Below are 16,529 nucleotides of genomic sequence, written 5' to 3'. Positions count from 1 at the left end.
CGCCCTGAGATTGACGGCCGGGGCCACTAGCCATTGAGACAAACCCTGGGGCAAATCATCGTGGGGCAAAATATCCAAATCCCCGTCTGCTAAGTGTACCACCAACACCTCGTACCATGAGTCGAGGCACTTGGTATGAAAAAAATGAATAGAGGCACTAATGACATAATGGGACTGCAGAACACTAAGCTGCTCGTGCACCAAATCAACCAAGTAAAGCAGACAATCAATGTGACGTAGGATTTCCAAAGCAATCCTATCAGTTCTTTCAACCACCCCCACGGCCGCAGACAAGTGCTAGTGTCAAAATTAACTTTCTAGCTCGCAAGAGATTAATGAGGAGTTCCGCAATCTGTAGACAGCGAGTTGTATGCAACATTTCCCCACTTTATACATCTCTCATTCACCATTGATCCAACAACGATACAGCTAAAGCTCAACTATCCAAATGTCTGATGCAGCGAAATATTCTAGAAAGCTCAAGGGGAAAGTGGGGTAGAGCAGGCGAGAGGTGATACCATCGTCAATGAGGAACCGGAGAGAGGGGAGGCCGCAGGGGAAGGAGATCTCCACGGGGAGCGAAGTTAGTCTCGCGACCACCTCCGCATCGTGTGCGTCCACCGACGCCGCCGGCGGCGGGACGTGCGGCTGGATCCTATGGAGTAGCGACGGAAGAGGAAGTCCGGTCCGCAGAAGAGACGGAGGCGGGGAGGCGAGGAGGCGGCCGAGGAGGGAGGAGCCAGCCCGCACTAGGATTTTCGCCGACGCCATCGCCGTGATCCACTTCGTCCTGTACCTTCTTAAACCCTAGTTTCCACTTCTGCCTTCCAAAGCAGCTTGGCCTAGTGAGAGATGGTCTCACGACAAATGGGCCTAGTGGTCAGGATTAGAGCCCCTAGTCGATGGGCCCAAGCTAACCCAGAAAAGAAGGCTAACCACAACTGTGGCTCTCTTTGCCTAAAAAACAAAAAACTGTGGCTCTCCTTTTTTGTGTGCACATCGAGCTCCCTCCTTTCCGGTTTAGGTCATGCGCATATCTTTAGGTCATCAATTGTACAAATCTAATATGAATTAGGTATTACAAAAGTTATATCATTATTAGAAAATATTGTTTTTGAAGTTTCTAATGGTATACTTTTATAATATATGACTGTATTCAAATTATCAATCTAGGAATACACATGGACCTACTAAATAAAAAGGTAGTAATCCTTAAGTGACATATTATCCCATAATGCTAGGTGGGTCGTGTCTCTGTAGCGACGACTCACTCACCCGGACGTTTGAAAAAACCAGCAGATTCTGGCTCTAATAGCTTTTTTCTTTCAAATTTGAATCAATTCATGAATTATCACAGGCTCGCTTGCATATATGTTCGAAAAATCTAGGACGCAATAGGTTTTCCTTCCTGGTCTAAATAAATTCGACAATCCAAAAAATGTGCACAAATTAAACAAATCATGGATTTTTAAAAATGCTCACCATTTTTCCATAAAAATATAAATTCAAGGATTTAAGAAATGTACACAAATTTAAAACAATATGTATGAATTAAAATATATTTTGTAATTTGAAAAAAAATACGAATATAAAAAACTTTGTGTTTTTTAAAAGTATATGAATTTTAAAAATATCAATGGATTTAATTTTGTTCTTTTTAATTTAGGTAATGCTCATGGATATTAAAATGCATGGGCTTTCAAAGTATTAGTGAATTAAAAATACTATTTTATTAGAATGCAAAAATAGAATTTTCAAAAATGAGAATACTAAAAAGAGAAGAAACTATTGGAAGATAAAAGAAACACAAAAACAAAAAGAACGAAAATAAAATAAAAATTGGTAGAACCAAATATGCCATGTGTACCCCCAAGCTACCAACTTCGGCAAGGCCCAGTCGAGGTTTTACATCTAACGGGATATCTTTCCCTTGAGCACGAAGTAGGATATTCTTTGAGAATCTCCCTACCTCCCTCACTCGAGTACACTTTGCAAAGATCACTTCCAGCTTTCTAGGTTGCGACAAGTGCAACCCGAGAGTTTTCCTTTTCCCGTAGAATCATTTATTCAAAATGTTTTATCTTTTAAACCGTGCGTCCAAACCTCGAATCGTTTTCACCATTGGATTCCTTGCGTCGAGATCTTTTAAACTAAATACCATGTTGATAGGTTTTGACGAATTCTTTTTTCAGGAGAACAACTGACGAAGAAACCGAATTAGGAGCACTTTTTCCCCCTTTCCGAAAAGAGGTACGATCGTGCCTCTTGCACAAGCAAAACCATACCACTCGCGGAAGAAAAATAAATAAATAAACACGATTTTTCCGTTTTCGAGAGACACGACCGTGCCTCTCGCGGAAGCAAATCCTTGCCCCTCGTAGAAGGAAAAAACATGTGTTTTTCATTTCCGAGATGCACGGCCGTGCCTGTCACGGAAGCAAAACGGCGCCTCTTGCGGAAGAAAAAAATGCGTTATTTCCCGTTCCGAGAGGCACAGTCATGCCTCTTGCAGAAACAAAAAAATGAGGTTTTTTTTCGTTTTCGAGAGGCATGGACGTGCCTCTCGCGTAAGGAAAAAAGAAAATGTGTTTTTCAAGTTTTTTCTTAAAAAATTTTGTCCAAAAGCTAAGAAAGGCTGATGAAAAACAGAAAAGTCAAAAAAAATCTAGAAAATGCGTGCGAAAAAATAGAAAAAATATATCAGAGGGAGCACCTAGAGCGAGACACATGGCGGCAGCTGATGCGAGACTTTATCAATTTTTGTCTTCCCCCTACCATCATTCTCTTTGCCATCCAAATTACTAAGTCCATGGCTCATGCTCAGGTATGAGTGAAGTTGAAAATGCTGAAGCGAGAAAAAGTATGATACAATTACTTGGCTTGGCACCGGGGTGTTCATGATTTATAATTTACGCTAAGAAGACCGAGTTATGCCATCGCTTACATGATTAAATGAGTAGGAATAACATTCTGTAGCATTGTTATTTTGAAGATTAATGACTATTTTCTAGCATTCTTTTATATTATTATTTTGATATTTATAAATTCACCGTTTCTCAGCATTCATACCCAAAGGATTGCATGATTAAGACATGTTAGGTAGCATTCAACATCAAAAAAAAATGTTTTTATCATTTATCTACTCGAGGACGGGCATGCATTAAGCTTGCGGATGCTGACACATCTCCAACGTATCTACAATTTTTTATTGTTTCATGATATTATATTATCATTCGTGTATGCTTTATATGCAATTTTATATTATTTTTAGGAACTAACCTATCTATAATACTTAAATAGTTCATCCCCACTATCTTATTTCTCTTGACATGCAAGCTATCCACATCAGCAACCACTCTCATACAACCACGTCACCTATGACCCCACATAATTTTAACCCTTTGTCCTTTTGTGCATCCATGTCATCCTCTTTTGCTCTACTGCCCGTGCTTTAAATTTATCGATGCCTTCCCGATTTGTTATTATGGCTGGGCTGTAGGTCCTCTCTTCAATTCTCTTCGTCTCCTTCAATTCCACCCACACAAACCGATCAAAAGCCACTGATGATTGTTTCCGTCTCCCTCTTCGACGTCTTCATCTTTTTTATTGAAGCAAACATTATGTCGTTCCCTATCCTGATGGTTCCTTCCATCTTCCGTGAAGCAATATGTCTCCACTAAATTGGCCTTCAAGTCTTGAAATCAAAACTCCCTTCACATCCTCATCCCGCTGTACTTATATACTGCTATATGACGACGACGACTTATGTAGTCTGCTTCAAACCCGGCCTCTCCCCTCCATAGATCGAGATGTGGCAGTGTCTTGAGGGAATCGGCTGGCCGAGGCAGTTCCCTCACCTCACATAGCGCGTGCTCTTCCTCCTTCCTCTCTTGAGACTTGCGGCGACTACACAATAGCAGATGGAGAGCGGCAGGACCGGATCCAGGTGAGTCCCCAACTATAAGTCACGCTCGTCGGGGGATCGATCCATGCCTATCCATTCCGTCCACCCGTCGATCGATCTGACGCAATCGATTCATAGTATTTTTCTTGAATTTCGTGGTCCATGGAGTCCCGGGCCATTAGTCCCGGCGAGACGACGCTGTCATACATGTATGCGTTGTGGCCCCGTCCAACGCTGTGAAGGAGCTGCGGAGCGGAGGTGGGGCGCGGTGGCGCGCGTGCGTCGGCGTGCTAGCCGCGTCGGCCGTGGTATTGCTGATGGTGGGCGGCGATGTGGCGGCGGACATGCCGCGGCTAACGGAGACGTCGTGGAGTCTTGGAAGGAAAGCTGGCGTGTCGGAGAAGACCTCCTCGGCTGCGGATGAGATGGGGTTCCTCGGTGCGGGCGCCGACGCTGGCAGGTTCTCCTAGAGCAAAGCCATGCTCCGGGTTCCCCTGGAGCAAAGCCATTCTCCAGTGGCAGCGCACCTGCTTCCATTTTCAGCCCGAGAAAAACTGGATAAACTTTACGTGCATGATCCATCCATTTCTAGCCATTAATCCCTTGCTTTTGATTGCAGGGCACTGTACTGACTTTTCTCCTTTGATTATAGGTGCACGAAAGTGAGGCCATGACCAGGAGCTAGGTGGCGGTGGACTGGAGATTTTCTCTCTGTTAATACTGCCTCCCTCTCTCCATAAATATCCATGTCTTCTCTATGTTCGCTTTCTCTCTGTTAATTCTCTAGGAAGGATCAACAGATTATGAATCACAGACTCTGAATGGTGCGACGGGTTCAGTGGGCATGTGCGACTATATCCTACACCTTCGTCTAATCTATGTAATTGAGCTATTTTTGGCACTCTCAAGCGATTGTTATGAACTAGTTGAATAATAACAAACTGTGGCAAAATATTTCAGTACTGAATAGCAGTAGAAAGTTTATTACAAAGGGCGGTGACCACCATCTCATAGCGAAGATTTCATCTCAACAAATTATCCATCTTTTATCCTTTCAACCAAATACAAAGTTGGCTACCTATAACCACTTCTTATCTTCTCAATCAAACAGTAAAATGTCCATTCCTAGCCCTCGGTTGAAGATACCTGCAGCCACCTAAATCTATTGGCAAACCAAATGCACCACTAATTACAGGATTATTCATATACCTATTATAGCATCAGAAACATATAACAAGTCCCGCAGCAACGCGCGGGGTATCATCTAGTTAACTCAGTGCCTAATGCCAGTTTCTATTTTTTCCTATTTCTTTGTTTTGCAGAAAAACCATACCAAACAAAGTCCAAACACGATGAAACTTTATAGTTATTTTTTCTGAACCAGGAGAGACCATAGAAACTTTGGAGGGAGGACAGAAAGTCCACGAGAGAGCCTCAAGATCACACGGCGCCCCCTCTCCCCCGGAGACCCCCAGACTTAATTTTGGTGCTATAAATTCCCTAAAATCTAGAAACCCCAGAGCGAGATCCGAAACAATTTTATTACCGTTGCAAGTCTCTGTTCTTCCGCGATCCCATGTGGAGGCCTCCGCCGGTACTCTACCGAAGGGGGGGGGGGGTTGATCACAAAAGCCATCTTGATCAACCTTGCTGCCCCCATGAGGATGCGTGAGTAGTTTCCACAGGACCTACGGGTCCATAGTAGTAGCTAAATCTCTCTCTCTCTTTCTCTCTCTCTCTCTCTCTCTGATCTTCAATACAATGTTCTCTTCGGAGATCGATCCGATGCAATCCATTCACGCGTGTTTGTTGGGATCCGATGAATTGTGGGTTTATGATCAGATTATTCATTGAAAGTAACAGAGTCGGTTCTGAGATTTATTATGTGTGATTTTATAGCCTTGTATTTCTCTTTGATCTATCCATCTTCTCTGGACAAGTAGATTGATTTATCTTTAGTAGGAGAGGTGCTTGGTGGTAGGTTTAATCTTGCGGTGCCCTCACTCGACAGTAGGAGTAGCGAGGCACGTATTTGTATTGTTGCCACTAAGGATAAAATGACGGGATTCAATAATATTGATTGATTATACTTTGTCTATATTATGTTATCATTCTCCAAGCATTACTCTATTTGTTATGAACTTAATACCTTAAGATGCATGTTGGATAGCGGTCGAGGGGTGAAGTAATAGTAGCAGATGCAGATGGATGTCGGTCTACTTGTCTAGGACGTAATGCCTATATATTGAGCATGCCCTGAATAACATCATAACTATGCACTTTTCTATCAATTGTCCAACGGTAATTTGTTCACCCACCATTACTACGCTCATGAGAGAGATGCCTCTAGTGAAAGGTATGGCCCTTGGGTCCATTCATTTTGTATTTAGTAAAACCCTAAATTCCTTGCTACAATCTTTTTATTTTTTTGCAATTTATCTATCTGTATTATCATAATTAATCCTTGCAATTAACGAGTACAAGGGGATTGACAACCCTCTTGCCCGTGTTGGGTGCAAGTATTGGTTTTGCGTGTGTGCAGGTACTGTTGTTGTTTGTTTGCGTGAGTCTCCTACTGGTTCGATAAACCTTGTTTCTTAAATGATGAAACTAGTATTTGCTACTATATTGCATCACCCTTCATCCTTGGGAAATCCCAACGCATATCACATGTATCACTCACCACCTGCACCTCCGCCACACCCGGCACATGCATTGTCGGCCATGCACCCCCGTGCTGGCCCAATGCAGCGCCAGCCTCGTGCCCATGCCGCCATGCCACCACTCGCACACGCGGCGGCGCGTGCACCAAGCAGTGAGCGCCTACAGAATCCCATGGCTCCCATGTCGCACGACGTGAACGAACAAAGAGAAATAATTAACCCCGCTACCACCAGTGCCGCGTGGGCTTTGCCCGATGACGCCCACCGGCGGCGGCGGGAGGCTATATAAAGGGAGCGTCACCCTATGGCTAGGTTTTGTGATGTAGGGTGGAACCCTAATGGTTGATCTTTTCACACTTGGAGGGGAGGGGAAGGGATCAAATCAAAGAAGAACACAAGAAGAATGCTCAAATAGACAAGATCCAATCACACATATGCTAAATACACATACACATAAGACGATACAAGGATCCAAAGTCAACACGAGAGGATACAAAGGGTAGCTAGTTCATCCCAATCCTTGATGGAGAGAGGTCTTGAATCCTAGGAGGATCTTCCCATAAAGGGGTCTGGAATCCACTTGGGGATCTTCTCACATGGAGGTCTTGAACTCCATGGGAGTGGTAAGTGGATGATCAAAGCTCTATCTCAAATGAGCTATAACCTTTGCTAACCCTAGCTAGGAGGAGGTAGGGGTCCTTATATAGTAGTCCATAAGGTAGGAGGGGAGAAGGGGGGGTACATGGGCCTTTGGCTCGGTTAGGCACACGCAGGTGCCGGATGTCCGGGCTGGGGGCCGGATGTCCGGGTTGGTTTCGGTTAAGCTTCTGTAGGTCTTGAGCCTGATTTCCAAACGGGGGTCGGATGTCCGGCGGCTCGCGTAGGGCCAGATGTCTGGGCCCTATAGCTTCTGGGGCTACTGGAGTGTTGCTGTTGCGGCTGTCTTCAGGCGCCAGATGTCCGAGCCATGGGCTGGATGTCCGGCCACTATAGACGTTCAGTGGTTCCTCCCGTCGTGCTCCTTCATCCATGTACTTGGGAACCTGTACATCATTCCGTGCATCTCTGAGAGGGTCTTCTTGGAACCTAAGCGCACATAGCATTCCAGATTGAGGTAGTAGTTGTGACGCCCCCGATTTGACCGTACACTAATCATACACGTAAATGTGTACGATCAAGATCAGGGACTCACGGGAAGATATCACAACACAACTCTACAAATAAAATAAGTCATACAAGCATCATATTACAAGCCAGGGGCCTCGAGGGCTCGAATACAAGAGCTCGATCATAGACGAGTCAGCGGAAGCAACAATATCTGAGTACAGACATAGTTAAACAAGATTGCCTTAAGAAGGCTAGCACAAACTGGGATACAGATCGAAAGAGGCGCATGCCTCCTGCCTGGGATCCTCCTAAACTACTCCTGGTCGTCGTCAGCGGCCTGCACGTAGCAGTAGGCACCTCCAGTGTAGTAGGAGTCGTCGTCGACGGTGGCGTCTGGCTCCTGGGCTCCATCGTATGGTCGCAACAATCGGGTATAGAAAGGGGGAAAAGGGGGGAGCAAAGCAACCGTGGGTACTCATCCAAAGTACTCGCAAGCAAGGAGCTACACTACATATGTATGCATCGGTATCAAAAGGAATAAGGGTATCATATGTGGACTGAAATGCAGAATGCTGGAATAAGAGGGGGATAGCTAGTCCTATCGAAGACTACGCTTCTGGCCACCTCCATCTTGCAGCATGTAGAAGAGAGTAGATAGCAAGTTCACCAAGTAGCATCGTGTAGCATAAACCTGCCCGGCGATCCTCTCCTCGTCGCCCTGTTAGAGAGCGACCACCGGGTTGTATCTGGCACTTGGAAGGGTGTGTTTTATTAAGTATCTGGTTCTAGTTGTCATAAGGTCAAGGTACAACTCCAAGTCGTCCTGTTACCGAAGATCATGGCTATTCGAATAGATTAACTTCCCTGCAGGGATGCACCATATTTCCCAACACGCTCGATCCCCTTTGTCCGGACACACTTGTCTGGGTCATGCCCGGCCTCAGAAGATCAACACGTCGCAGCCCTACCTAGGCACAACAGAGAGGTCAGCACGCTGGTTTAAATCCTATGGCGCAGGGGTCTGGGCCCATCGCCCATTACACACCTGCACGTTGCGAGGGCGGCCGGTGAGCAGACCTAGCAACCTCCATTACAAAAGGAAGTTGTGTTTGTTGGAAATATGCCCTAGAGGCAATAATAAAAGTGTTATTATTATATTTCCTTGTTCATGATAATTGTCTTTTATTCATGCTATAACTGTATTATCCGGAAATCGTAATACACGTGTGAATACATAGACCACAATATGTCCCTAGTGAGCCTCTAGTTGACTAGCTCGTTGTGATCAACAGATAGTCATGGTTTCCTGGCTATGGACATTGGAGGTCGTTGATAACGGGATCACATCATTAGGAGAATGATGTGATGGACAAGACCCAATCCTAAGCCTAGCATAAAGATCGTGTAGTTCGTTTGCTAGAGCTTTGCCAATGTCAAGTATCTCTTCCTTTGACCATGAGAGCGTGTAACTCCTGGATACCGTAGGAGTGCTTTGGGTGTATCAAACGTCACAACGTAACTGGGTGACTATAAAGGTGCACTACAGGTATCTCCGAAAGTATCTATTGTTTTATGCGGATCGAGACTGGGATTTGTCACTCCGTGTAAACGGAGAGGTATCTCTGGGCCCACTCGGTAGGACATCATCATATGCGCAATGTGACCAAGGAGTTGATCACGGGATGATGTGTTACGGAACGAGTAAAGTGACTTGCCGGTAACGAGATTGAACAAGGTATTGGATACCGACGATCGAATCTCGGGCAAGTAACATACCGATAGACAGAGGGAATTGAATACGGGATTGATTAAGTCCTTGACATCGTGGTTCATCCGATGAGATCATCGTGGAACATGTGGGAGCCATCATGGGTATCCAGATCCCGCTGTTGGTTATTGACCGGAGAACGTCTCGGTCATGTCTGCATGTCTCCCGAACCCGTAGGGTCTACACACTTAAGGTTCGATGACGCTAGGGTTATAAAGGAAGTTTGTATGTGGTTACCGAATGTTGTTCGGAGTCCCGGATGAGATCCCGGACGTCACGAGGAGTTCCGGAATGGTCCGGAGGTAAAGATTTATATATGGGAAGTCCTATTTTGGCCACCGGAAAATGTTCGGGATTTTTCAGTATTGTACCGGGAAGGTTCTAGAAGGTTCCGGAGTGGGGCCCACCTGCATGGGGGGACCCACATGAACGTGGGTAGTGGGGGCAAGGCCCCACACCCCTGGTCAAGGCGCACCAAGATCCCCCCTTAGAAGGAATAAGATCATATCCCGAAGGGATAAGATCAAGATCCCTAAAAAGGGGGGATAACAATCGGTGGGGAAGGAAATGATGGGATTTCTTTCCTCCCACCTTGGCCAACGCCCCAATGGACTTGGAGGGCAAGAAACCAGCCCCTCCACCCCTATATATAGTGGGGAGACGCATGGGAGCTTCACACGAAGTTCTGGCGCAGCCCTCCCCCTCTCCCAAGTCGTCCTCCTCTCCCGTGGTGCTTGGCGAAGCCCTGCTGGATTGCCACGCTCCTCCATCACCACCACGCCGTTGTGCTGCTGTTGGATGGAGTCTTCCTCAACCTCTCCCTCTCTCCTTGCTGGATCAAGGCGTGGGAGACGTCACCGGGCTGTACGTGTGTTGAACGCGGAGGTGCCGTGCGTTCGGCACTTGATCATCGGTGATTTGAATCACGACGAGTACGACTCCTTCAACCCCGTTCTCTTGAACGCTTCCGCTTAGCGATCTACAAGGGTATGTATATGCACTCTCCTTTCCCTCGTTGCTGGTCTCTCCATAGATAGATCTTGGTGACACGTAGGAAAATTTTGAATTTCTGCTACGTTCCCCAACAGTGGCATCATGAGTTAGGTCTATTGCGTAGATTCTTTGCACGAGTAGAACACAAAGTAGTTGTGGGCGTTGATGTTGTTCAATATGCTTACCGTTACTAGTCCAATCTTGTTTCGACGGTATTGTGGGATGAAGCGGCCCGGACCGACCTTACACGTACTCTTACGTGAGACAGGTTCCACCGATTGACATGCACTTGGTGCATAAGGTGGCTAGCGGGTGCCAGTCTCTCCCACTTTAGTCGGAACGGATTCGATGAAAAGGGTCCTTATGAAGGGTAAATAGCAATTGGTATATCACGTTGTGGTTTTGCGTAGGTAAGAAACGTTCTTGCTAGAAACCCATAGCAGCCACGTAAAACATGCAAACAACAATTAGAGGACGTCTAACTTGTTTTTGCAGGGTATGCTATGTGATGTGATATGGCCAAAAGGATGTGATGAATGATATATGTGATGTATGAGATTGATCATGTTCTTGTAATAGGATTCACGACTTGCATGTCGATGAGTATGACAACCGGCAGGAGCCATAGGAGTTGTCTTTATTTATTGTATGACCTGCGTGTCATTGAAGAACGCCATGTAAACTACTTTACTTTATTGCTAAACGCGTTAGTCATAGAAGTAGAAGTAGTCGTTGGCGTGACAACTTCATGAAGACACGATGATGGAGATCATGATGATGGATATCATGGTGTCATGCCGGTGACAAGATGATCATGGAGCCCCGAAGATGAAGATCAAAGGAGCTATATGATATTGGCCATATCATGTCACTACTCTATTTGATTGCATGTGATGTTTATCATGTTTGTGCATCTTGTTTGCTTAGAACGACGGTAGTAAATAAGATGATCCCTTACAACAATTTCAAGAAGTGTTCTCCCCTAACTGTGCACCGTTGCTACAGTTCGTCGCTTCTAAGCACCACGTGATGATCGGGTGTGATGGATTCTTACGTTCACATACAACGGGTGTAAGACAGTTTTACACAGCAAAAACACTTAGGGTTAACTTGACGAGCCTAGCATGTGCAGACATGGCCTCGGAACACGGAGACCGAAAGGTCGAGCATGAGTCGTATAGTAGATACGATCAACATGAAGATGTTCACCGATGATAACTAGTCCGTCTCACGTGATGATCGGACACGGCCTAGTTGACTCGGATCATGTGATCACTTAGATGACCAGAGGGATGTCTATCTGAGTGGGAGTTCATGAGATGAACTTAATTATCCTGAACATAGTCAAAAGACCTTTTGCAAATTATGTCGTAGCTCGCGCTTTAGTTCTACTGTTTTAGATATGTTCCTAGAGAAAATATAGTTGAAAGTTGATAGTAGCGATTATGCGATCAGTAGAAAGCTTATGTCCTTAATGCACCGCTCAGTGTGCTGAACCCCAAACGTCGTTTGTGGATGTTGTGAACATCGGACATACACGTTTTGATAACTACGTGATAGTTCAGTTAAACGGTTTAGAGTTGAGGCACTAAAGACGTTTTCGAAACGTCGCGGAACATATGAGATGTTTCGAGGGCTGAAATTGGGATTTCAGGCTCGTGCCCATGTCAAGAGGTATAAGACCTCCGACGATTTTCTTAGCCTGCAAACTAAGGGAGAAAAGCTCAATCGTTGAGCTTGTGCTCAGATTGTCTGAGTATAACAATCACTTGAATCAAGTGGGAGTTGATCTTCCAGATGAAATAGTGATAGTTTCTCCGAAGTCATTACCACCAAGCTGCTAGAGCTTCGTGATGAACTATAATATATCAGGGACATATATGATGGTCCTTGAGATATTCGCAATGTTTGACACCGCGAAAGTAGAAATCAAGAAGGAGCATCAATCATTGATGGTCAGTGAGACCACTAGTTTCAAGAAGGGCAAGGGCAAGAAGGGATACTTCATGAAACGACAATTCAGCTGCTGCACCAATGAAGAAACCCGAGGTTGAACCCAAACCCGAGACTAAGTGCTTCTGTAATAAGGGGAACAACCACTGGAGCAGCATTACCCTAGATACTTGGTAGATGAGAAGGCTGGCAAGGTCGATAGAAGTATATTGGATATACATTATGTTAATGTGTACTTTACTAGTACTCCTAGTAGCACCAGGGTATTAGATACCGGTTCGGTTGCTAAGTGTTAGTAACTCGAAATAAAAGCTACGGCATAAACGGAGACTAGCTAAAGGTGAGCTGACGATATGTGTTGGAAGTGTTTCCAATGTTGATATGATCAAGCATCACACGCTCCCTCTACCATCGAGATTTGGTGTTTGCGTTGAGCATAGACATGATTGGATTATGTCTATCGCAATACGGTTATTCATTTAAAGAGAATAATGGTTACTCTATTTATTTGAATAATACCTTCAATGGTCTTGCACCTAAAATGAATGGTTCATTGAAATCTCGATCGTAGTGATACACATGTTCATGCCAAAAGATAGTAATGATAGTACCACCTATTTGTGGCACTGCCACGTAAGTCATATCGGTATAAAATGCATGAAGAAGCTCCATGTTGATGGATCTTTGGACTCACTCATTTTTTAAAAGTTTGAGACATGCGAACCATGTCTATTGGTATATATGCATGAAGAAACTCCATGCAAATGGACCGTTTGAACTCACTTGATTTTGAATCACTTGAGATATGCAAATCATACCACATGGGCAAGATGACTGAAAAGCCTCGGTTTCAGTAAGATGGAACAAGATAGCAACTTGTTGGAAGTAACACATTTTGATGTGTGTAGTCCAATGAGTGCTGAGGCATGCAGTGAATATCATTATGTTCTTACTTCACAGATGATTCGAGTAGATGTTGAATATATTTACTTGATGAAACACAAGTCTGAATTATTGAATGGTTCAAGTAATTTCAGAGTAAAGTTGAAGATCATCGTGACAAGAGGATAAAATGTCTATGATAAGATCATAGAGATGAGTATCTGAGTTACGAGTTTTGGCACACAATTAAGACATTGTGGAAATTGTTTCGCAATTAATACCGCCTGGAACACCATAGTGTGATGGTGTGTCCGAACATCATAACTGCACCCTATTGGATATGATGCATACCATGATGTCTCTTATCGTTCATGGGTTAGGCATTAGAGACAACCACATTCACTTTAAATAGGGCACCACGTAATTCCGTTGAGATGACACCGTATGAATTATGGTTTAGAGAAACCTAAGTTGTCGTTTCTTAAAAGTTTGGGGCTACGACGCTTATGTGAAAAAGTTTCAGGCTGATAAGCTAGAACCCAAAGCGGATAAATGCATCTTCATAGGACACCCAAAACAGTTGGGTATACCTCCTGTCTCAGATCCAAAAGCAATAAAGGATTGTTTCTTGAATCAGGTCCTTTCTCGAGGAAAGGTTTCTCTCGAAAGAATTGAGTGGGAGGATGGTGGAGACTTGATGAGGTTATTGAACCATCACTTCAACCAGTGTGTAGCAGGGCACAGGAAGTTGTTCCCGTGGCACCTACACCAATTGAAGTGGAAGCTTATGATAGTGATCATGAAACTTCAGATCAAGTCACTCCCAAACCTCGTAGGATGACAAGGATGCATACTACTTGAGAGTGGTACGTAATCCTGTCTTGGAAGTCATGTTGCTAGACAACAATGAGCCTACGAGCTATGGAGAAGCGATGGTGGGCCCGGATTCCGATAAATGGCTTGAGGCCATAAAATCCGAGAGAGGATCCATGTATGAAAACAAAGTGTAGACTTTGGCAGAACGGCTCGATGGTCGTAAGGCTAATGAGTACAGATGGATTTCAAAAGGAAGACGGACAATGATGGTAAATGTCACCATTAAGAAAGCTTGACTTGTCATTAAGATGTTTTCCGACAAGTTCAAGGAGTTGACTACGATGAGATTTTCTCACTCGTAGCGATGCTAAGAGTCTGTTGGAATTATATTAGCGATTACTGCATTATTTATGAAATCTTGCAGATAGGATGTCAAAACATTGTTTCCTCGACGATTTTATTGAGGAAAGGTTGTATGTGATACAACCGGAAGGTTTTGTCAATCCCGAAAGATGCTAATAAGTATGCAAAGCTCCAGCAATCCTTCTAAGGACTGGAGTAAGCATCTCGGAGTTGGAATGTACACTTTGATTAGATGATCAAAGATTTTGGGTTTGTACAAAGTTTTATGAAAAACTTGTATTTCCAAAGAAGTGAGTGGGAGCACTATAGAATTTCTGATGAGTATATGTTGATCAGAGATGATGTAGAATTTCTGGAAAGCATATAGGGTTATTTTGAAAGTGTTTTTCAATGGAAAGCCTGGATTAAGCTACTTGAACATTGAGCATCAAGATCTATAAGGATAGATCAAAATGCTTAATAATACTTTCAAATGAGCACATACCTTGACATGATCTTGAAGGTGTTCAAGATGGACCAGTCAAAGAAGGAGTTCTTGCCTGAGTTGTAAGGTATGAAGTTAAGACTTAAAGCTCGACCTCGGCAGAATAGAGAGAAAGGACGAAGGTCGTCCCCTATGCTTAAGACATAGGCTCTACAGTATGCCATGCTGAGTACCGCACCTGAAGTGTGCCTTGCCATGAGTCAGTCAAGGGGTACAAGAGTGATCCATGAATGGATCACACACAGCGGTCAAAGTTATCCTTGGTAACTAGTGGACTAAGGAATTTTCTCGATTATGGAGGTGGTAAAAGAGTTCGTCGTAAAGGTTACGTTGATGCAAGCTTAACACCTATCCGGATAGCTCTAAGAAGAGATACCGGATACATATTATGGGGCAACAATTTAGAATAGCTCCAAGTAGAACAGTTATTTGGAATAGCTCCAAATAGAGCGTGGTAGCTACATCTAGGAGATGACATAGAGATTTGTAAAGCACACACGGATCTGAAAGGTTCGGACCCGTTGACTAAAACCTCTCTCACAAGCAACATGATCAAACCTAAAACTCTTGGGTATTAGTCACATGGCGATGTGACCTGTGAGTGTTAATCACATGGCGATGTGAACTAGATTATTGACTCTAGTGCAAGTGGGAGACTGTTGGAAATATGCCCTAGAGGCAATAATAAAAGTGTTATTATTATATTTCCTTGTTCATGATAATTGTCTTTTATTCATGCTATAACTGTATTATCCGGAAATCGTAATACACGTGTGAATACATAGACCACAATATGTCCCTAGTGAGCCTCTAGTTGACTAGCTCGTTGTGATCAACAGATAGTCATGGTTTCCTGGCTATGGACATTGGAGGTCGTTGATAATGGGATCACATCATTAGGAGAATGATGTGATGGACAAGACCCAATCCTAAGCCTAGCATAAAAATCGTGTAGTTCGTTTGCTAGAGCTTTGCCAATGTCAAGTATCTCTTCCTTTGACCATGAGAGCGTGTAACTCCTGGATACCGTAGGAGTGCTTTGGGTGTATCAAACGTCACAACGTAACTGGGTGACTATAAAGGTGCACTACAGGTATCTCCGAAAGTATCTATTGTTTTATGCGGATCGAGACTGGGATTTGTCACTCCGTGTAAACGGAGAGGTATCTCTGGGCCCACTCGGTAGGACATCATCATATGCGCAATGTGACCAAGGAGTTGATCACGGGATGATGTGTTACGGAACGAGTAAAGTGACTTGCCGGTAACGAGATTGAACAAGGTATTGGATACCGACGATCGAATCTCGGGCAAGTAACATACCGATAGACAGAGGGAATTGAATACGGGATTGATTAAGTCCTTGACATCGTGGTTCATCCGATGAGATCATCGTGGAACATGTGGGAGCCATCATGGGTATCCAGATCCCGCTGTTGGTTATTGACCGGAGAACGTCTCGGTCATGTCTGCATGTCTCCCGAACCCGTAGGGTCTACACACTTAAGGTTCGATGACGCTAGGGTTATAAAGGAAGTTTGTATGTGGTTACCGAATGTTGTTCGGAGTCCCGGATGAGATCCCGGACGTCACGAG

At 44.3% G+C, this 16,529-nt stretch overlaps 1 protein-coding gene across 1 annotated transcript in view; it reads right to left on the bottom strand.

Annotated features, from left to right (window-relative positions):
- LOC119268232 overlaps nt 1-845 on the bottom strand; it is a 3,494-nt gene extending 2,649 nt beyond the window's left edge. Inside the window, exon 1 of the mRNA XM_037549813.1 lies at nt 519-845. Within this exon, the coding sequence (XP_037405710.1) occupies nt 519-771 (253 nt within the window). The 5' untranslated portion in view covers nt 772-845. The remainder of the gene's footprint in view (nt 1-518) is intronic.
- Between the last annotated feature and the right edge of the window lie 15,684 nt (nt 846-16,529).

The sequence above is a fragment of the Triticum dicoccoides genome, chromosome 3A (genome assembly GCF_002162155.2).
Source record: "Triticum dicoccoides isolate Atlit2015 ecotype Zavitan chromosome 3A, WEW_v2.0, whole genome shotgun sequence".
NCBI lineage: Eukaryota > Viridiplantae > Streptophyta > Magnoliopsida > Poales > Poaceae > Triticum > Triticum dicoccoides.
Note: the sequence above shows the minus strand (reverse complement) of the source record. Positions and strands in the feature narration are given on the sequence as shown.